Here is a 22403-nt window from a genome sequence, read left to right as displayed (position 1 = left end):
TGACCAAACCTAAACACCGACAGTTTAACTGTATGAAAAATTTACTGTAACGATATCCACTTTTATATAAGTAATAGTGTTAGATAGTATCCAATCTGAAATCAGCTCCAATGGACATATTTGGAACATGATGGGTGGTGTTGTGAGGAGGTATGTCCTGTGTGATTGATCCCTCCTAGAGATTAAAAAAATATATAAATAAATAAATAAATAGAACAAAACTGACCGCTGTATTTACTTCGTGTTCTGTTTTTCTTCAGTTAGAAATATCCCATAATTAAAAAAGAGCAAGCAAATCACCTCCTCTTATACTCCTTTTTCAGGGATGGGTGTTGACTTGAAATTTGGTATGGGATCTCTCTTTGCATTTAGGTCATCTCAGAGATAGAGGGCAGCAGACATCAATGAATTCCCTCTGCCACTTCAATTCCCTCCACTTCTCTCACCTTTCATTCAAATTTAACCTTTAGACCCCCCCCCCCCCCAAAAAAAAAAAAAAAATAAATAAATAAATAAATAAATAAATAAAAAGGATTTACTCATCAACTACATATTTTTTTGTGCTTCTTAAAAAAAATCTGGAACATTAAATGACACAAAGATGGATAAAAGTTAGCTTTAAATAATCCTTTAAAATAAAAAGGAGAACCAACCTCATCTCATTTGTTTATTTACATTAACTCATTTTATGCAAACAGTTTGTTGTTTCAGACACATAAAGCACAAATAATGTCTTTGGGTTTATGTGTAGCTATTGATTTGTAACATATGTTGATGTATTGACTATCATTTCACTTTGAAAAATAAACTCTAAATTTTTTATCATATTAAAACAAACAAACGTTAAATTGTTCATACACAAAATAAATAGATTTTTTTTTTAAATGTTATTTAAATTTCTGAAAAGATATAAACCTCAATCAATTTAGGTTTATGTATATACTAATAAACTTAAAATTAAAACACAGAAATTATAATATATCAGTATATTACATTATAATAATGTCATCATAATATGATGACATTAAAAACATGATGGTGACATTTGCTGAAACTTTTCCTCTAATATGTCTGTACTAAATACTACAAATCTAATTCTACTCTCTGTACATTAAACGAGATGTACATCCATATTTTACTGTACATATCTACAACCTCTGCAATCCTTCATGACAGTAAGCTACTCCAGAAAGTCTTGATGGGCAGTTTTGAAAACTGGCTCCATTGCCATTAATACATCATGACCTCCTTGGGTGCGTCCTCAGTAGGCCTCTGCTGTTCTCTCCTATGTTTGTAGGCCGCATGGTCGTACATGTATATCAAGACGATGCCAAAGAGAGAGAGCAGCGTGTAAGGGATGACCAGGTAGTATCCTAGCTGCATCTCCGAAGACTTGTTCCTCAGGTCTACCGGAATAGCCTCGGAGAAGTTATTTACCAAATCCTCTGCCATGTTGGTCACGTTGACGTTCACCGCAAATATGATAAGGACCGCAACTGAGAGACATGCTGCAGGAAAAATGAGACCATTAGCCCAGTCACAAATGAAAGAATGGCACAGAATTGTACCACAAACTCCACTGAAATGTCTTCATCCGTGATTTCCGTCAGTGCAAATACAAAAAGATGTGCCTATTTCTGCCCAGCAATTCCACTTCTTTTACTCCCTGATGCTCTGTGCTGTAATATTTGTGTCTCTTACCGCTGAGCGAGCTGCAGGTGTAGACTCCAACAGGCCCCATGTAGGTCTCGTAAGGGTTACTGACACTGTTGTAGAGGGAGATAAGGATGCTGCCGGCAGAAAACAGCAGACACAGGGCCAGCAGGCACAAAACCAAAATGTACAGGGCCACTGGGGTAACTCCAGTTTCCATCAACTTAGAAATCACTAAACACACACACACACAGGCACACACACACACACACACACACACACACACACACACACACAAACACACACCACAAGAACATTATTATAGCTTAAATGCATTTTACTATAATTTCAGTCTTAGCTTTGTGAGAAGAATATTTGAAGATGGCATCTGGTCAAGTCTAATGTGAAGTACTGGTGTATGCAGGGTCAAGTCACCCAAAAATGAGCAACAATATCGATAAAAGAAATATGGCCTATACAAAAACGGTTGACATTATGTTTTTTTGTATTCAAAGTAACAGGGACACTGCTTCTGGAAAGACATGCTGCTGTTGAATTGTTTCATTTTTTACTTTGCAGTGCTGTTACGGATGTATCTCAAAACCTGTACATTCTACAGGAATGTCAGTGAAAAAGTATCTTGTCATTTGGGTGAACTGGGCTTTTGAGAGCCTTGGAAAGTTACCTTGAAAATCATCGGTGCCTCCGAACAAGGGGCAAAAGGCTCTGTTCAAATTCCCACCGAAAAGCTCAAAAGTGATTGTAGCAGTTCCATTGAAGAAGCCACTTCCTCTTCTTGCGCACTCCATGGTCGTCTTAGCCCACTGTGTTGACATGCTGTACCCCAGCAACCCAAGAGATACGGCAGTAACCAGCGCGCTGGACATGAAATGTAGAGTCTTGGTAGTGGAGGGCATTATCGCTGTATTCCAGTCGCACTAGTTCAATCTAAATCCCAGCGTCTCTTCTCTAAAGCTCTGTGGAAGCCTCAGATGCGGATTAGGACCCTCTGACCCTCTAGAGATTCTGCGTATGAATTACCGTCTTGGGTGGAGTAAAATTCTGGACTGGTGGTCATAAAATCTTTTTTTATGACTGTGACCTTTGGTTCGAAGGGAAAAGGCAGGGCTGGTTGTCATGGTAGGGACACCAATTCACCCCCAACAGGTTAAACATGAGACCTGTGCCATGTCTGGTCTCAGACTACAGAAGAAACTTGTATCTAGTGTCTGGATGTGCGGTGAGGATTGTGAAATCTTTTCTGATGGGCCAGTACTGACGGTGGATACTGAGTTGGCTGAGTTCAACTGAACAGAGCAACTTCGGGACATGTAGGAGACATTTTTTAAAAATACACTTTGAATAACTCTAGTTCCTGCTGTTCAGTGCTTACGCACACCTCTTTGTGCACTTTGACAATCTTCACAGCCTTGGATTCAATGTCCTGTTCTCGAAATTGTACGGTCATAAAACACAGAGCGGATTAATTATTCACCTGTCTCACTAAAAGAAAGTGATCACACGTAGCAGTGAAACAATAAAGCCACAATAGGGGTTGCCATCATTTCACAGAAGATATGAGGATATGTTTCAATCCTGATTAGGGAGGTTCTAAGTGTGACATTGTAAACGATTGATTTCCACTTAATTTCGAGGCATTATTTCACACAATACCTCAAATAAAGAGAGAAATCACAGAGAGAACCGACCTCTATGACTGTGGCATTTTACACTGTATTCCGCCCGGCTGGTGCCATTGATCTATGGCACAAAATTAATTTGCTTGATGAGACCAGAAAGGAAGAGTGCACTATTTTTCCAGAACCAATGGAGCTTCAGGAGTTCTTGGTAAAAAAAAAGACCATAATTTCAACAGCAGGCTTATATTCCGTTCTCTCATACAGTTTTAAATATACTGCATTATTACATTACACTGAAGAGGTCAATTTTACAATAAGATTCCAGCTCTTTTTCTCGTTTGGTTAACCTCACAACCTTCCTCAGAGTCCTCCAGAACATGTTTTACAAAGAATTGCAGCTCTGTTTGAAAGATTTTTAAAATTTCGTAACATACATACATTTTGACATTGTGAATATTGTTTTTATATAACTTCGGGGGAGGTGTGTGTGTGTGTGTGTGTGTGTGGGGGGGGGTTCTCTCTAAATTCCAAAGTCATTATAAAACACTCCCCAGATCCTTCATAAATCATAATAACCTGTGGTTTTCGACCAATAACACCAACGTTTTGTTTCAACGAGGATGAAACTAAAAAGGGCGATTTCTGGAGTGAGTTTGGAGCGAAGGGGAGGTCCCCGGGTCGCACAGAGGAGCCCACATGCTGTAGTAAAATCCGTGGCCAGACCGCGGCTCCCTCGCTTCGCCAAACGGGAAGAGGATGTCGGCGTGTGCCTTCCGACAGCCAGCTCTGTTATGTTGGAGTAAACACAAACTCCTCCTTCCCGGTGACAGGCGGCAACGCTGAAGCATCGCCTCGCCTTTTCCAAGACAATCTGCGCTCGGGACTTAACGTCGGGGCCGTCGAGGTGAGCGATATGATTACTTTGTTTCATCACGTCGTCTTTTGCCTGTTGACACTTATTCGGAGAGTGGGAAATGTCAAATTTTCAGTAATTCTTCCAGTCGCACACACACACACACACACACACACACGCGTGCGCGCGCACACACAACGCCGTGTTACCTGGCCGTTGCGCAAAGCAGCGCACGGTGAATTTTCACTCAAACGTCCATTTCAGGGGCGCATTCGGCTCCAATGTGGCAGTGACCTCGATCGTCGTTAAACTCGCGACGTTTATCGCAATGTTCAAATTCCGGGAGCTCTTCGTCTGACAACCTGCCGCGACTTCAGCCGAGCCCGTGCGTCAATGTGGGTTAATGGAACAAGCGTTTGGAGTTTTTGTCCTCATCTCCCCTTCCGGTCTTTATTTTCCGTGGTTTATCTGTTCTGTTCATCTTCCGCGTTTATCTCAAAAAGACTGTCATTCTATTCTTTATATTCGGCGGCTGACTGCTTGTCTATGTCGGCTGATCCAGTTCCAACATGTCGGTGCTGGATGGATCTGCTAAGACTGGTTACCGTAGGAGGACTCTTCTCCAGGTTTTTGAGTTATGGCTTGAGATTTGACACTCGTTCAGTACTTGGTCGATACGTGTAATGTTAGCTGCGAAAATTAATTTCGCTGAGGCTTGCAATGGAGTGATCACTGGTCATTAACATGAATCCTCATAGGGGGAAGGTCAGAAGTCAGGGTCAGATCAGCATCCCTGGAGCAGATTGTCTGTGTCGGGGTGCTGGGTAAAGGGAAGGGGGGATGAATTGCTGCACCGGGTCTGACATTTGTCTAATCAGACCATGGAAATGAAAAGTTAAATGAACCAAGAAACCACTGAGTTTAGGCTCCACTGACCATTAACAAAAGAGCGGACTTTGACAGCCTGTACTCCTGGAGAAGACTTTGATTCAGACGTCGTTCTTGGACAGAAAATATATCCATAGTCTGATCGCGAAAAATAGCGCTGCATGCTTCTGTCGTTACATTTTCCATTTTATAGCTTGGTGCATGAGGGACCTGTACGGGCAGGTTCTGGGGGTTTAAATGCCGTGCTGTCAGTGTGATTTGGGCCATAACATGGCAACATGGCTGGACGACGGTTTAAAGTTCAATAATGTCAGAGAGATGCTGCTGAATTACTTGAAATAAATCTTGTGGTCGGCCTAACAGGGCCAAGTATCGCAGACTGAGCAAGGCTGCCTGTAGAATGAACAAATGAGGGGGGAAAAAAGGTTGTTTTTAATGGGGAAAGGAGAAGTTGTGTTCCTCCTGCAAATACGAAATTACCGTTATCTCATCTTGAGTACTGCTGACGAAATCTTAACTGATCTTAAACAACTCTTAACAAGTCCAAAACGGGGCTGTGAGATAAGACCTTCATTGTCCATATAGTACCGTGATTACTGAAATGCGTAAGAGGTTGGTGGGACTTCCAGTTTGTGCCGAACAATGATCCATTCTGCTCGTTTTCGTTAGAAAGGCATCGTTCTCAGGGACACCTGACTCCTTCTCACATCGACTTGAATACTCATAGCAGACTTGTTGAGCCTGCCAAGTGAGCCAAGGTCAGCTGTCTTTTCCTGGGCCCAAGACCGACCTCTTAAAAAACACAGAGCTTTTATTGACTGGAATCAGCTACCAGACTTCCGCCAACAATCAACTACTGATTACTTTTTTTTTTTTTTTTTAGAAACCAGTAATGAAAAAGACTATATTGTCTCCGTATTCCTGCATTTCCCTGCTTTATCAAACCACATCTTCACTTAACCCTCTGAGGTTGACGAATGTGTCGGTGCGCCATTCTCGATGTTTCTATTAATATCTTTGCAATAAAACAGCCTTGAAATATGGTTTGACCCAGTCTTTTACTTTCATATGTACGTAGCAGCCTAGTGCTATATCCTGCAGCTTGATTTTTACTGTCTTTACCTTCCCTTTTGTCTTTTACACTGACAGTCTGTGAGTGTCTTTGAAATTTCATTTTGAGTTCCACTTAAACTACACCGTATAGAGCCCAGGAAGAACGGCAATTACTTTGGCTGAGGCTAATGAGGACGCAACGAAATAAACAGTCAGTGCTCACCAGGACAAATCGCAGGAAGCAATAACATTTGACAGATGAGTCCTGTTGGCAGATTGATTTGGCTTTTATCTTCTTACTATTCATGCCTGAAACCAGTTCAGTCCTGTATCTGAGGGCAGTTTGTACTTGCTGAAAAAAGAAGAAACCTGCACGGGATTAAGTGTAATCTCTGCCATAATCAAAGTGACCCGATCCAGTCTTCTCTAAACTGGCCGTCTTACGTTCCGCTCTCAAGTCTCAGGCGTGACAATATTAACTGTATATATCATGTACAATGATACATTTAACGAGGACATTTAAATTGTTACAGAAATAAGGGTTTGTACTAGTGTCTAACTCTCGTAAGAAATGGTGCAAATACTCAACAGGTTTATAACAGCAGTACCTACATTGAACTGCTGTTTAACACACTGCCAAGATGTTCTATTTTTTTTTTTTTTTTTTTTTCAGCTAAAGTGAGAACTGTAAAATGGCATATTGGAATGCTTGTGAAGTGCAGTTGTTATTTGAGGGCGGGTGTGCTGTGTGAAATGAACAGATGTGGTGATTTATGAAATCCACAGTGAGGTGGAGAGGAACGAGTTGCGCATACCTGGAGCTATACGCAGCTTGCTGGGTATAAACCTCAAACTGCCAGCCCCGGGGTTAATCCCCCGCAACTCGCCGATCCTCTGTCTATCCGCCACCTCTCCCTAAGTCTAGGAAACAACTCCGATTCCAACTTTGAGGTGGCGAGACAGCACGCTGTGCTGCGCTCTCGCTGAGGCTGCAGCCATATTAACTACGCTCCGCTTGAAGGTACGCTTTTTTTTCTCAAATAGGCGGAGAAGGAACTAATTGGTGTAAAGTCACGACAATTAGGGATGAGCCTGGTCTGACCCAGAACCTGTCAGATATTAGCTAGCAGAAACGGCTGTAGCCAGCCTCGCAGGAGGGCTCATGAATTAGGCATGGGAATTATCGTGGTAAGATCTTCCTTTTGATACAAACAGCATTTGCAATCAACCTGTTATTTTTCTTCTTGCCTTAGTGGAAGCTTGTTAAAGCAAATTAAGCCGCAGTATGTTGCAACCATAGGCTTGTTTGTGCTTGCGGCTAGTGCTGCAGAATGCAAACCCTGCCGTCTGTCTTTGGATTTTGGCATCGTGCTTAAATGATTTAGTAATGATAAAACTTACTAGAAGTGAAGCAGAGGGAGGAGATAAAAATGTAACCCTCACTTAACCAGGCAGTTAGATTAAAAACCCTTACAAAGTAATGACCAGGGGGAGAGGTTGTCGGGGGCAGTGCACAGCTTGTATTGTAATGATGTGACATTGTATTTAAGAAGGAAAAGTGTGAACCATGTTTGAAAACAGCGCCAGCACAGCAACAGTGAAAGCCAAACCAGGAAAAGCAGAAGCAGAGCATGTGAGCGGGATTTGGCTTCCTGCTCGGAGGACACAGTGAGGGTGTGTCTCCCATCAGAGGAGGCCCTATTAAACACATGGCTGCCGAGAGGACAGTCTACAGCTGTGCAAACTGCTACCTGCAGCCCTGCCCCCCCTCCATTTGATCCATACTACGCCCAGGGCCAGCACTACTGCTGCTGCTGCTGCTGCTGCTGAGGCCAAGTGAGCCACTGCTATGGCTTGTGATGAAATATGCACAAACCGAAGCTGTGCAGATTTGTGATTGTTTACTATCCGCTGTGTTTAAGACTGTTTAAGCTGGGTCACTGCAGCATCGAAACAGCTGGACAGAGATCAAGTTTCTCCCTCTTCAGATGCATCAGAACTCGCCCACCATCTGTTCAAAGGAGGCATTAAAAGTTCCTCTGAGATAACTGTAAGGCCGAGCAAATGAGACATGAGAGAGAGCTAATTTTTTGAGAAGTTAAAATTAAATGAATCTGTCATTCCAGAATAGTGCTACAACCCCTTTAATCCCACAGGTAGTACTTGTCTGTGCTAATATTTGTTATATTGACTTAGCAATTAACTAGATGTCAGATGATTAGTTGTTTGATTTTTTTTGTTGATTACAATTAGCTACTTCTCTTTACATTATAGTAAAGTGAATATTTGGGGGTTTGGACTGTTGCTCAGACAAAACAAGACATTTAATGACTTCACCTTGTGCTGTAGGATATTGACAGGAGCATTTTTCACTCTTTTTTCTGATATTTTTTTTTATAGACCAACCAATTAATCAATTAATCAAGAAAATATCCGGAAGATTAATTGATAATGAAAACAATAATTGTTAGCCCCTGTGGTAAATGTATATCCAGGGGATGATGAGAAAAGGAAATGCTGGCGACCCCATTAAATGAAGCAGTGTCTACTTGTGACCCCTAATCATGGGTATGGCCTTAGCGTGGCCCCGGGATTGTGAGCATTTCAGCCAAAGATTGTTTGTTTTTTTTTCCTTTTCGTGTCTCTGGTGGCCTGAAGAGGTGAAAGTGTCTAGTACTTTGAAAGACAAATGCAGAGAGAGAAAAGTCAGAAAAATCAAGCCTGGTTTTGTACAACAGAAATATTTTTGTGCCGGTGTAATCATTTTATGACCCCTCAGATTTTATCGTAGGACCCTTAGGAGTTCCTGATCTCCAGGTTAGGGACCACTAGGTTAAGCCCTTCTGGTTTGAATAAGAGAATATAGCCCTGGGAAGTACTGCATGATGTCACTCCAAAACGGCTGCCCGGCAGTAATATGGGTGTATCCCCCCCTCCAGGCTACACATAGTTTCTCTATTGTATTTCTGTCAGTCGCCACATGAGCACATTACAAAGTACACCACAAAGCTCTTAGAGGACCAGTTTTGGGAGATTGAGCTGCTGACTTTGCAGCTGTTTTACTTTTTCCAAGGGTGAAAACACATTGTTGAAACCCTGTAAGATCTGTATTTTTTTGGATATGTTTCAGCTTGAAGAAATAGAAAAAAAAAAAAAAAGGGCAGCAGACTGCAAAAACATGTTTGTTACAATCAACCACTTCCATACTTAACATCAGCTGCTGGTGGTGGTAGTGTGTTGACAGATGTGATTATAACATAAAAGTTTTTATTGAATTGAGGTATTATTTTCTTTTTCTTTGTTTTTTTTTTGTTTTTTTGTTTTTTTTAGGCCGAAATATGGCAACCTAATTTGGTGACCTGCTCAGGGAAAGCAGGGTGGAGCCCAGAAGAACTTAACTCCCTTTGCTATGTGGCCTGATTTAACTGAAGGGAAAGCAAACATCTCCAGCTCTGGCTCCAAAACACGTTTCAGCCCACCTTTATTTTATCTGAATTAAGGACTAGGAAAAACAAATATTAGTTTTTCTGTGGAAAACAAAGGGAAACCCAGAGGCTGGGAACATGGTTCATATTGCTTTGACAGCCCGGAAGAAAAAGATTCAGCTGTTGCGGATTTCTTTGAGGGCTGTTTGCTTGATCCTAGTGTTGCAGAGTTAGAGTTGCAGACATTATATATGCACATTAGACATCACACCCACACATTCCTAGATAGCTTGATGTTTATGATAATGTATAATGTCTCTGGGGTTAAAAGATGATGCAGTTAGTGTGAAACCGAGTCGCACTTCTGTACATGCGTTAGAATTACTGGTGCTGTTGGAGTTACTAATGCTTCTTAACAGTCTTGGACGTTTATCTTGTTGTTTAATGTCCCTCTAAAATAAACCTCTAAAACAGTACTGAACTATTGAAAGTATTTGTTTTTGCACAGAAACATGTCAAGTGGCTTTTAATTGATTCCGGTGTCTCACATGGCTTTGGTGCATATAGAAAGAGTGATTATCTCCCCTCATTTCTGTAGCACTTTAAACTCTGAAGCACCAAGGTCTCACGCAGTCTTGTGACTTCTGTCATCAGCCTCTGCATTTTTCTTTCTATGGATAATGTCAGCACATACAATGATTCTTCTCTTACGCCTCATAAAATGCTCCAGTCTTTACTTATTCTTGTAAAAGTCCGGCATCGAGTACAGCTGGATTGTAAAGTGTTTTGCTGGATCTTTTCGAGTTTACAGGCTCTTAAGTGTTTGGCTGCTGATCATATAGAGATGAGATGAAAGCTGGGTGTGAGAGAGAGAGAGAGACAGAGAGTGAGTGAAAGGGGGAAAGGAAATAATGTTTGGCTGTGTCACTACTGAGGTTGTTGACATGGACGAGTACAGTGCTTAATGAATAATGGATGCTTACTAAAGCAGCCCATTTCCTATTCATTCTTTCAAGGCTGCCACACAGGGAGTTGTTTGTGATCATCATTTCAGTCCTTTGATATTTTCAGTGTGTTTTCAGTAATATGACGCAGTTTGAAGGCACTGGAAAACTTATAATAAACATTTTCACTGGGTAATTCAAACAGACTGCTTATTTTATTTTATCATTGTGTCACATAAATACAGAGCAACAGCTGTAACACACCACCAGTTATTTGTAGATCCACTGCATACAAAAGTCTTATTTTATTCTTTCAAAGTCTCTGCTCCCAGGCTCCTCTTAACATCAGTATTCCTGAGGCTTGTAATAATTACAAGTGCACTGATCACATCAAAAAGGCCTGCAGTGACAGCGACAAGCATTAATTCAGTGTCTGGGTTGTCACTTTTTGTGTTGAGCTGAAAAGGATTTGGCGTGGCGTGCAAGGTCAGATATTTCATTAAAAAGCACCTTTTAACTTCTGACTTTTTGGGAAGCTTTATAGTGTTGAGAGGCCTTTTTGACTGTGATGAATGTGTCTAAATGAGTGCAGTTAGATGCTGCAGTGAGCCCACAGTCTGGGGTTAGCTGACATGCCCTGCATGCTGATAGGCATGTAAGGCTCAGGTGAGCACCGGAAAGCTCTAATGTATGGGATGATAATCAAAGCTGTCCGGGATGATATAAATGACCAAGGTTAAAGGCGGTCTGGATCATTTAGTATGTTGGAAATAAGATGAGGGGCAGAACATTGAACATGCTTCATGTTATTGAATTCCTGTCATTGTTTAAGGACGTAATTTCAGCTGCTTTTATGTGATTGTATTACAACTATTTGTGTGTTTTGGTTCAGATAAAATGGAACTCAAACACTCATAAAGATGAAGGAATAAGCAGGAAAATCGCACGTTTATGACTGTTAGCCCAAAGTGATGCAAGCCTTGTCGGTTTTTACGTAAAATATTTGGCTTTTCTTAGATTTCTGTCTGGCTGCTGATTGGATAGAATTAATGGGGGTAAATGGGGGGTAAAGGCCGATAGAAATAAATACAGGTTTAAGTAGAGCCCAATAGATACACACAGAGGTTTTGAGTAGGAAGGGCTCTCGTAAAGTGTAAAATTGATATTGATTTCTGGGAGAAAATCTGATAACGACAAATTGGATGATATTTGTTTTTACTAGCCATGCCTGGCACATGGCTCTAGTGATGGGAATGTCAGTCTGTTGGTCTGTTGGTTGGAAATAACTACTGGATTTTTGCACAGACATTCGTGGTCCACAGAGAATGAATCCAAACAGCTTTGGTGATCTCCTGGCTTTTCCAGTAGTGGCACCATGAGGTTGACTTTGTTTTTAATCTAGCGCCGTCATTAGGTCAGAATTTTACTCTGGCCATAGTTTTATGATCTATGGACACCTGCAAAAACGTTACACATTCCCATGACCTCAGTTGTCCTTTGTGCTTTGTGCTACATAGAAAATGTTATGATGCTAGCAGACTAAACTAAGGTGGTGACCATGGTAATTATTATACCTGCTAGTGTAACACTGTCACACACTTTTTTCCATTAGAAGAACCAGCCAAAAATAATTTTGAGTAGAGAATATAATAAGCCTATTATATAAGAAATACATGCCACACCATGACTTCGTCACACTGACCTTCAGCTGTGGAAATCTAATCTGCTGTGAAACATTTCCACTTTGTAACACAGTGTTATGTTGTTAAAAACTGTTGGAATGAACAGGTCACAGCTCATAACTACATGTGCCTGCTTTCTTTTTATTGTGCAAGGTTTTCATGCTTATTAACAGAAACTATGCTGCACCATACTGTATGTTGCTATTCATCGTAGCATTTGGTCATTCAATATGTTTTCCCACTGGGAAAGCACACTGTTGACAATAACACTCGTCTAACACTGCCAAAGCCTTTTTTGTCCTCAGCCAGAGACAATGCCAGATCCACAGCATTCATTTACAATTATGGGACATTTGTTTATCATAATTAAAGTCTGCTTTGAAGCAAGTACAGATCCAGCCATGAAGAGCTCTTTGGTGTTTTTACAGAAGTGGGATCTAGTGACTGGATAACAATGCCCTATATGTAGAGATCATTATTTTCAGTTTTTATGTTAAAAAAATGTTTATTTAATATTATAAAAATGCGTGAAAATCTGCTAAATTTCAATAATACAAAAATCCATGTGAAAATTGCCTTCTTCGAGAGTGCATAATCAGTCGCTCATTTGCATTATCCTTCCATTTTTCTCTTCACTGTCTTTTACTTGAAGGTTTTTGTGCACTTCTGGCAAGGGCTCATTATTATGTGTAAATTATGGTTATTATCAATTAATCTTTTGATTATTATAGTCTCAATTAATGGATTGGTTGCTTTGTCTATAAAATTTCAGAAATTACAAAAAACTCCAATCGCCATCCCAGTCTTCAGATGACTTGTTTTGTCCGATCGACAGTTCAAAAGCCAAAATAGTTGCTGATTAATATTCTGTCAGTCATGTGATCAGTTAATTAAGTAATCGCTCAGCTCTACTTTAAAGTGTTATGACCCATTCATGTGAAATTATTTAGGCCTTATGTATCATACAAATCTCTACCTGACAGTAGCATTAATACATTTTGGGTTAAAAGTGGAAACCATCCAATTTTTCAAATTTTACTGAGCTTGCTTTTTGTTCTGAAGAAAATCTGTTGACTCTGCAAAAAAATGGAAGTAACACAAAGGCATCCCACTCACATGAGCATCACATCATTAATAAAAAAAAAAAACGCTTATCCAGTTCCAAAATGTAGATGTCATTCACTCTGGAGCTGTTAATAACCTCTTTCATTAATGCCCACCAAGTCTTGGGGATATAGCGCTGGCTATGAAAAATGAGCAGCATGTGTTAACAGCCTTGTTTGTCCTATATCTGCCCACTCGTCCTCCAGGCCTCCCTGTTTCACGGCACCTCGTACGTGGAGACAGTTGTGTGCTGGATAACAAGGAGCAGGGATCACAGGCAGCCATTGCAGAACCCTGAGTGTTTTCTCTGCTGCTTCCTAGAGAACCAAGACATGGAGGCATATGAGGTTAGAGATCAGGGTAATCATAATAATGATGTGTCCCATGCCTGAATATCACACAGAGTTTCTCTTTGTTGGCCCAGCCTAGTCAGTGGGTGGCTCTTCACACAAACCTCTATTTACTGCTGCTGAACTATGAATTCTTCAGACCCTCTTCCTCCACGATTTCACACTCTCTGCATCTGCAACTTAAACAGAAAACAAATATACATTATGGGATATGTATTGTTAACGCTGGGAGTCTGTGCCCCCTGTGGGGCTTCTCGCTTTGGTGTGTCTTTGCACAATGACTAATTTGTTATCCTGCTAGAAATTACACCGGCACTTTAGAAAACAGCCACACTGGATGGCCTCATTTGTGCATCCGTGTTTTTCTCATTTATAATACACAACACTTCCTGCTCTGCTGACAAGTCTTTGTGGTTCTAAGAACATAGTCAAACATAGTCATAGTCAAATGCATTTTATTTGCCATTACTTGACCTGGCTGCACAGACTGAGGTTTCCTACAATGTGTGTTGGGGATTGTACATATGGAATTTGTCTGTAATTAGTTCCACGTTTCCTTGTTTACCTTTGCAAGTGCAGTCTCTCTGGGCTGTACATATTTAGGGTTTTTTATCAAAGCCGGTGGGCAGCAGAGTGTGACACATGGCTGACATGACAGACTGAAAAATCACCCTCAGTCTGCTGCGGAGAGGGGCTCAACAAGGAGACAGGAAAGGATTTGATCATCAGATCTGTCCTCCCTGGAGAGGGAAAACGCCTTGCCCTCTGAACAGACTTAGACACTCCCTCATTTGCAGTCCTTTATGACTGCCTGGGATGAACTAGGCTCTGCATGGTGGGATTTTGTCTCCAAACAGGGACCGCCTTTGCGTTGCCTCGGTGTTTATTTGCAGGGTTGTATTTGATTTTTCTGTTGTGTCCAAGGCAGCTTTTTAAACTAAATCCAAAACGTGGATAAAGCGGTCTGAGCCATCAGTGATGCCTGTGTGACTAGGCTGAACTACAACAGGAAATATCTAAAAGGCTCTGAAATGCTACCAGTTCATTACTGTAGTATCACATCCAGCAGCTGGGCCACAGCAGGGGACTAGTTAGCTGCTTAGTTAGCCAGGGAGATGCCTTCAGTCCCATGGCAAAAACTCATTAGCGTAGACTTGTTGGAGTCTATTTTCATCGTGTTCAGCTGGAGCTGCTCACTGCTCCTTTTTGTGTGGCTGTAGCAGTGAGCAGTGAGCAGTTGGTCCGTCAGCGCGGTGCACTTTTGTCCCATAAACAGCCAGAACTCCCGCGGCTCTGCTAGATTGTTTTCATTAGTGTGTCGGCGGTAGCTCGATACTAGCTGCCACCATGGCTGTCATTTTTCATGATATCCAAAAATATGGGTAAGGCGAAGCAGAAGGTTGTTTTTACAGCGTCCCCACCCATGTTGTTACTATCATATCAGTGTGGAGTCTGATATAAAATTCTACATGCTCCAGGCCACACATTTCACCCTGTATTCCTGTGCCATAATTGGTTATTGTCGAAATACGTAAGTGGGTTGGGTGTAAGCTATGGAGGGGGAAATGAAGAGAATGAAGGAAGAGGGAGAGAAAAGGGGGTGGGTGTATATTACAGTTCCAGCTACAACAACAAGCACAACTGAGAGACTTTAAACACAGGGAGCTTTGGTTGCTTGTGCCAAAACGCAACCCCCCATGATGAAGAGGAATTTTTAACACATCTTTCATTTGCATGTGTCCAATTAGGTTGCCTTCAGATCCTGCTGTGGTGATGGTGGCAGGGGGTGCCCGCTTGTGGGATCTCTTCTCTAAAAGCATACAGCGTTTGCCAGAGATGACATCGATGCGCCAGCATGGTTAACATTGGGTTCTGAACTAATTTGTTTGGGTTTATTTTTTGCGGAATGATTTATCCAGTGATGTAGACGAGGGGAAAGCCACATAACCTCCGTGCCCAGCTTTTTATTTGCAGCTGATAAAGCAGAGAATAACTTATAGCATTGCTCATGATGATTGAAAGTAACTTGATTAACAACAATTTTAATAACCAATTAATTTTTTCATGTTATTGATCAAGCAAAAATGCTGCTGCAAACACTTGCTTCTTCTAGCTTCATAAATGTGAGGATTTGCCGTTTTTCTCTATTTTATAGACCTGTAAATTGAATCTCTTTGGGTTTTGGACTGTTGGTCAGACAGAACAAGCAATTTGAAGACATCATGTGGGACTTTGGGACATTTTCTGAAGGTCTATAGTCTACAAACCGAACTGATTAATAGTAAAAAATAAGAGTAGAATAAGGGAAACAGTTGTTAGTTGCACTCCTACATTACAAGTATCACAGTGATGTTTAAGGGGAATTTGTTATCATCTAATGATTAATCCAAACCATTTTGCTTTGTTGAGCACTTATTTTAGCTCTTCTTATCTGGAAGGCCCCCCCAGACAGACCTGGAATTCTCCGCGGTGTTCCAGCGCATCATGATGTCCCACTTTTTCACATGTTTTCCTGGTTAATATGCAGCTCAACATTTTACTCTGTGGGACCTCATTACAAAACTTTGTTTTAAGTATTTTGTCTGGTACAGATTTCCGTATCTTGTCACCTTCCAACAACCTTATCTACATCAAACACTCTGGGCAGTTGACAGAGGACAGTGTACAAAGGCACTCACTCACTGGCCCCACTCATCTGTCACTAAACCTGCTGAATTGAGCATTTTCTGCTAGAAATCAGCAAGAAAAAGTTGCATTGCTTTGCATTGAAACAGCTGGTGTCCACCGCTGTGTTGTTTCACACTGAATTCAGATGCAGTAAATCAGATAATTTATTATTTTATATTTTATTTCTAGTGCGGGATTTTTGTTAATGTAATGGTGAGTCAAAGAGAGGTACTTTAACAGTATATTTCAGTATCTCTTGTCTGTATTTTATCATTAAAATTGGCTTCTGTCTAATTTGTGACATAGAAATGGACGATTAAACAAGGCGTTCAGATTGTTGTTCTGGAACAGTAGGTGGGTTGATTAGCAGGAGCACACTCTGCTTTTGACCTTTGGATGTTCACCAGATTTGAAATGATTTTCTGTCAGCACTCTCCAGTGTGTGATGCCCTGAGAAGAAGTGCCTCTCCTGATTTCAAAACCAAAAACTAAAAAAGAAAAAGGGGTTTGTTTAAGATTAAACGTGTTTATTCGCGTTCAACACACAAAATCTGTTTTAATCCAGGGTCTACAAATACTGCAAACCTAAACAGACCTTATACAGGCTCAAAATACATAGATACAATTTAACTGTGACATAATTATTCCACCTAATGAGTTCAGAAACAAAATCTACACTAGCTGTCAGGTGAGCGTATCTAAACACTGTGAGCATGAATAGAGTCTTCATTTCCTCTTTCTTCATTACTAAGAAAAGATTAAAAAGTGTAACTGACTGCTAACCTCTGTTCCCCTCAGCTTCAGTTGCCTGTCAAGCTTTCGGTTCGTGGACAGCGCAGAATGCAGTTTGCAATGACAGTGGCAGATTCGCCACTTTAAACTTGTAGTAATTTGAAAAGATAGGGTCCCGACCTGAGACCAAAGAAAACAAAAGCGGGCTTCTCATTTCTAGTCTGCGGCTGCTGATTTTGTCGTCTGAAACGACAACTTTCACTGGCAGATTTTATCTGCTGTAACTAGCAGAGTTTTACACTACACATACATTATATTGTGCTAAAAGCTAAAGCTACATGTCGCAGTTTAGCATATCATTAGCTAATGTATTAGCTAGTGATATATAATGATATGCTACACTCTTGGCCTTGGACGCAACGCTGGGCTTTATCACGACTGTAGGTAGTAAGCTAGTTAGCCAGATATGCTAAAGTTTACATCTCATAATAGATCAGATAAACAATCCTTACGCATTAGCTCTTGTGTTTTTGCTTTTTGAAACACATAAAAAAAATTAAAATAAACTCACTCGCTCTTCCTACAAACCCATGCGCACAGCTTCAGCACGTGGGCACATCCGAACCTCGACGGGCCCGCCGTGTCTAGTTACAGACGCTAAGATTTGATTGGGCAATCGCTGTTCAGGGGAGCGGTATAGCGATCAGTCAATTGGAATTTAATTTACTCAAGTGCGGTCCGTAGAGTCATAGCACTTTTTCTTGCTCTAATGACAGGCAATGGAGTCCAGTTCATATGGGCATGGTGAGCGTGTTGGCTTTGAAATTGCGGTCAGTGGGAGCACCTGTAGCACTGCCATTTGTGAAGGTTTATGCATTGTCACTGGAGCTGAATGTAATTACGTTCATTAGGGTCGACCGTATCAGCCGTTGTAATTGCTTTTACATTTTTTCCTCTAAATTGATTCCCTTTTAATATGTCTAGAATTGAATTATAGTGAGGTGTGTTTTGGAGAAGCACTTGACAGAGGAGAGATTTTTACTTTAAGAATAAGAGGCCGTGCTTGATTACTTGCTCAAAACATCCATACCATTGTAGGTTACGATGAAGAATGTGATTTTCTGTATTCAAACATTATGTGACTTATGTGAGATTTCACTAATCCGTGGTGTGATTTGCAGTGAGCAGTTTTTCTCCTTTTTGATAGTGTAATCGCAAAATGTCAGACAAAAAAGGCTGGAGTGGGTTCTAACAGCCTCTCTCTGAGTCACGTCAGCTGATTGGCAACTACTCTGATGTCATTTGTTTTTGTGGGGCGAGGACAGGTCAGCTGGCTGATCTGTATACTCTCTCTCTCTCTCTCTCTCTCCTCCTCCCCCTCAGTCTTCATATTTTCCTGTCTTCACTTCTTGTTTATTGCAACTCCCACTGATCTCCTCTCTCTCTCTACTTGGTGTCTTTTCTTTTTTTTGATTTCTTCCTTTTGAAATAACAATAACACGCTTTATTGTGAATGAAAGAATGCTAACGAAACCCAAGATATCACACTCTTTAATCTCATAAGAGAGGAAAACAGATGCTTTACGGTTTGTGTACTGTTACATTTCTGTTAAATTTCCTTAAAATCTAGCTCTACCTGAGATAGCAGGAAACCATCATGCCATCTAGTATATTTCTAGTTTTGGCTTGAAGTTGTGCAGAGATAAGTTGTGATGAAGCACTTCAGTTTTGCTAAAAACAACACTGATGCCAATACAACACTTTGATCCATTTCAGTGCCTACATTTGGTACAGTTTCAGAGGTCTCAGTGTAAAATCTAAGACCTTTTTTGTGGGGGGCAAATAAATTATGCATCAAAAGCACAACAGTGCTCACAACGGCCATAATGGATGGGCTGCCATCACAATAAATGTGACGATGTCTAGACAGTTGGGTGCCATTTTTTTTTTTTAAACCACAGTACAGTGCTTCTCGTAACTCTGATCTGTCTTGCAAAGATATGTGCTGTTAATACTGAATCTGTTTTTAGTACAGGCCCATATTAAAATTAAATATCTTCAAAAGTTGAAGCCTAGAGACTTTTTTGCCTTTTTTTTTTTTTACCCCTTTTACAACAGCTAACCACACTAATAGGCTAATTGGAGTTGGTGAGGTTGTAATCTGACAAATCCAGGCTGATTCTGGGGGATTCTGAGGGATCTTGGGCCCCTCTATGGGCTGCCAGGGCTGCCGCTTGTCTAATCACTCCTGACCCTATTAGAAATGAGTCCTCCTTTGTTACAGTGCAGTACTGTCAGTTCTGGGGGAACAAAAAGTGCCATTGTCTTTTATTGCTGGGGCTGGGATAGAAGTAATCTGTAGCTGTAGAGCTGCCTCAGGATTGCTATAATCCAGATTCAGTATTAATGACAGTCTAATCCGCACATTTTTGACTCTCTGGAGAGGCTGACAGGGCATCTCTGTTGTTATTTGTTTGTGTAATGTCACTGATTCTAAAAATGAAGAGGACTGCTTACGGCTTATGTCATGAGGGATGCAATATCCTATTCAGATTTTCTGTGCTGTGTAGCCAAAGAGCTGCACTTGTCTGATACCAGCCCAGACAATTCGGGGCTGTCATGTTGCTGGATTTGTCAGATATATCCACGGATTCACTCTGAATTCAACCAGCTCTCCTAATGGCAAATGAGAACTGTTTTGTTTTGTATTTGTTTTCCTTTCATTCCTGAAAATACTCTTGCCTGAGACCAGTGTGGCTGACAAACACAATAATTGCATGCCTGTGTTGAGCATGCCAAAGGACCATGGGGGTGTGTTTGCTCACCCATGCACGATACGCAGCGAGGGCAAATGGCATGAATGGCAAAATGGTGATCCTCTACTGCGTGCACGCAGAAGGGGCTCTTTTGCTCTTTGTTTGACACAAAGGGATGAAGAGATAGACGAAGAGATGTGTGTGAAATCCATCACACAGCTGCTAGCTTGGCACAATGACCAGTGACCCCCACCCTCCTCCCCATCAAAACCCCTAGTACATCTTCTTATCTCCTCTCTTCAGAGCTGTGCACGTGGGCCTTTTTGTTTACAGCTATTTCCAGTGAGCCACGCCAGTAATCACCGTGACAGGTAGCATGACTTTCTGACAAGCCCGGAACCTTTCATCCCTCCAGTGATGGCCAAGTCCGATACTAGCTAGACTGGAGCTACCACTGAAACTACACTGTCTCTGTCCACACTGAACTGCCTAGATAAATAAAAAATTTAAAAAACGGGGCCGATGTCATCTTTTTCCGTCTGTTTTTGCTCAAAAAACAACAAAATTGTGCATCACAGCCAATGACTGTTGGAGTGGAACAGGAAGTCTGATTACTCTGCTGAGTCTCAGCTGGTTAAACCTTCACTGTGTTCCCTCCTGCTCTCCACGGTAACTCATACTGTGCTTTGCAGGAAATGATTTAGTTGTCTTTTACATGTTACATCTTTTATGAGCAGGAAGCTTTCATTTTGTCGTGGCTGATAAATGGTTAAGACATATGCCATATAATTGCATCAAACCAGGTCAAATTGGGTAAAGGGTTGTTTGTTGCATGTCATACTTCCATTTGTCACTGCCCATGTTTCCTGTCTGTGTGTCTACTGTGACTGTCAAATTAAGGACAAATGCCCGATAACTAACTAAATAAATAAAATAAATAAATAAATAAATGCTGCCAGTTAACCAGGCTCGACTAAAAAATCAATCAAATTAATGTTTTATGATCATCAAGTCGTCTTACAAAACCAACATCACCCCAAATGATATTTGATTGGAGAAATTTATTTAAACACCGCCAAGTTCAGGAAGAGTCATCCAGAGTCATCAAATATTTTGTGTTTTACAGGAAGAGGAAAGAGAGGGATATTGATATAAAATACTCAAAAATGACTTTTAAAAAATACATATTTAGAATTTAACGAGATAAATGACAAATTAACACAGGATTAGAACTTGGAAACTGTATCATTCATTTCGTTTGTCCTTAAATGCATCAGTATGCTTCAAACGAAGTGCTTTCACAATCATTGTAACAGCAACAGTCTCTGATGCTTTCTTCTTGCTTCATTCTTCAAACCACTACTTCTCGCTTTTTCGTGTAAACAAATTTACACAAAGCAAACTAGTTTGTTTCAAGTATACTGCCAAACTGCAGGAGACCGTGTCTGAACAGATGTAGTATGTTGTTTCCCCATCTCTGTTGTTGTGGGGAAACAGTGATTTGTCCAGACTTTCAAAATAATTGAATTTTTGCGTCTAAAAAGGCTGTGGCTCGGTGTGGATGGAAGGCCAAAACAGAGAGAAGTTGCGTCTTTAGTTGACCTAGTGTGAACTTGATGGAAACTATGTGGACGCTGAAAAGATGCAGGGTTACAAAATATCACTTGACCTGAGCACAGTGATATTTACTGTAGCTTCAGTCTGATTTACAGACAAGGGTAAGAAGAGCACTGACGTTTTGGATCAGTGCAGGCTATTAACAAAGTCACAGTTCATATTATCATGATGAACTGTGTTGTGGTAAATACTGTGAAATGTCATTAAATGGCGTTCATTGGATGTACGGTATTTCACTGTTGTGACAGTTCTGGATATGTTTATTACAAGACAACATTTAATTTCCTCCTTTTTCAGGAGGTTCGGGAAAGCAAGTTTTACACAATGGTTGGAATTTTGCAGCCTTCTAGATAATCTATTTAAAAGCCTGATACTGCACCAGGATTGAAAATACGCATCTAACGATGAGCTATAAATAATGCACATGACCAGACAAATAAATCAATGCCGTGGAAGTAAATCTTACCTGTCAATGTTGCCTGAACTCATTTATCAGTTTCATGGGCTGAATGTATCACCACAATATCACAGTGAAGCCTTTAAAAATGTAACATTATCTTGAATCAGCAGTCTTGGGTTTTATGAGAAGAGAATCAATGGTGTCGCAGCTTGAGTGTGACTTGCCATCCATCAGTCTGCTGGCTGATGATGTGCTGAATGGCCAATTTCCTGTTACCTGTTAAGGATAGAGTACCAGGGCAGGGCTTCTCTCTTGGCTCCTCAAATCAAGATTTCCCTCTGGGTTGCTGTAACACTGCTAGGAAATAAATTGAAATAACACACCATGGTATTTGCATATAGTAATCTCAGCTCCTAGATAATTTGCGATCGGAGGTGAAATCCTCTTTTTTTGATATTGTTTGAAGTGTGGCAGACAGAAATGCAATTTCCTGAAGAACAAGACTCAGTTCTCTCGACCTGTTCATGAAATGCACAGCACGTCTGCAGCAAGAGATGAAATTCCATCTTAACTTTCATTTTTAGAAATATCGAAATTGTGGTCAGCGTAACTGCCACCGGCCCTGCAAATCTCACCCTT

At 40.9% G+C, this 22403-nt stretch overlaps 2 protein-coding genes across 6 annotated transcripts in view; one reads left to right on the top strand and one right to left on the bottom strand.

The window, feature by feature from the left end:
- Positions 1-998: 998 nt before the first annotated feature.
- LOC120794671 (clarin-3) lies at positions 999-2676 on the bottom strand. The gene is made up of 3 exons (XM_040135923.1): positions 2339-2676; positions 1702-1887; positions 999-1508 (listed from the first exon to the last, which is right to left on the bottom strand). Exons 1-3 carry the CDS (start codon positions 2568-2570, stop codon positions 1231-1233), a joined length of 696 nt encoding a protein of 231 aa, XP_039991857.1. The 5' UTR covers positions 2571-2676; the 3' UTR covers positions 999-1230.
- A 1371-nt stretch (positions 2677-4047) lies between these two features.
- LOC120794668 (receptor-type tyrosine-protein phosphatase epsilon-like) overlaps positions 4048-22403 on the top strand; it is a 53313-nt gene continuing 34957 nt past the window's right edge. For 4 of the 5 annotated variants that reach the window (XM_040135916.1, XM_040135914.1, XM_040135915.1 and 1 more), the window contains exon 1: positions 4048-4197. The gene's annotated coding sequence lies outside the window, so the exon portion shown is untranslated. Of the gene's footprint in view, positions 4198-13486; positions 13590-22403 lie in introns of those variants that run through there. The other variant, XM_040135913.1, reaches the window with a different exon arrangement.

Source organism: Xiphias gladius, chromosome 9, assembly GCF_016859285.1.
Source record: "Xiphias gladius isolate SHS-SW01 ecotype Sanya breed wild chromosome 9, ASM1685928v1, whole genome shotgun sequence".
Classification (NCBI taxonomy): Eukaryota; Metazoa; Chordata; class Actinopteri; order Istiophoriformes; family Xiphiidae; genus Xiphias; species Xiphias gladius.
The sequence above is the reverse complement of the archived record's forward strand: the minus strand, read 5'-3'. Positions and strand labels throughout refer to the sequence as shown.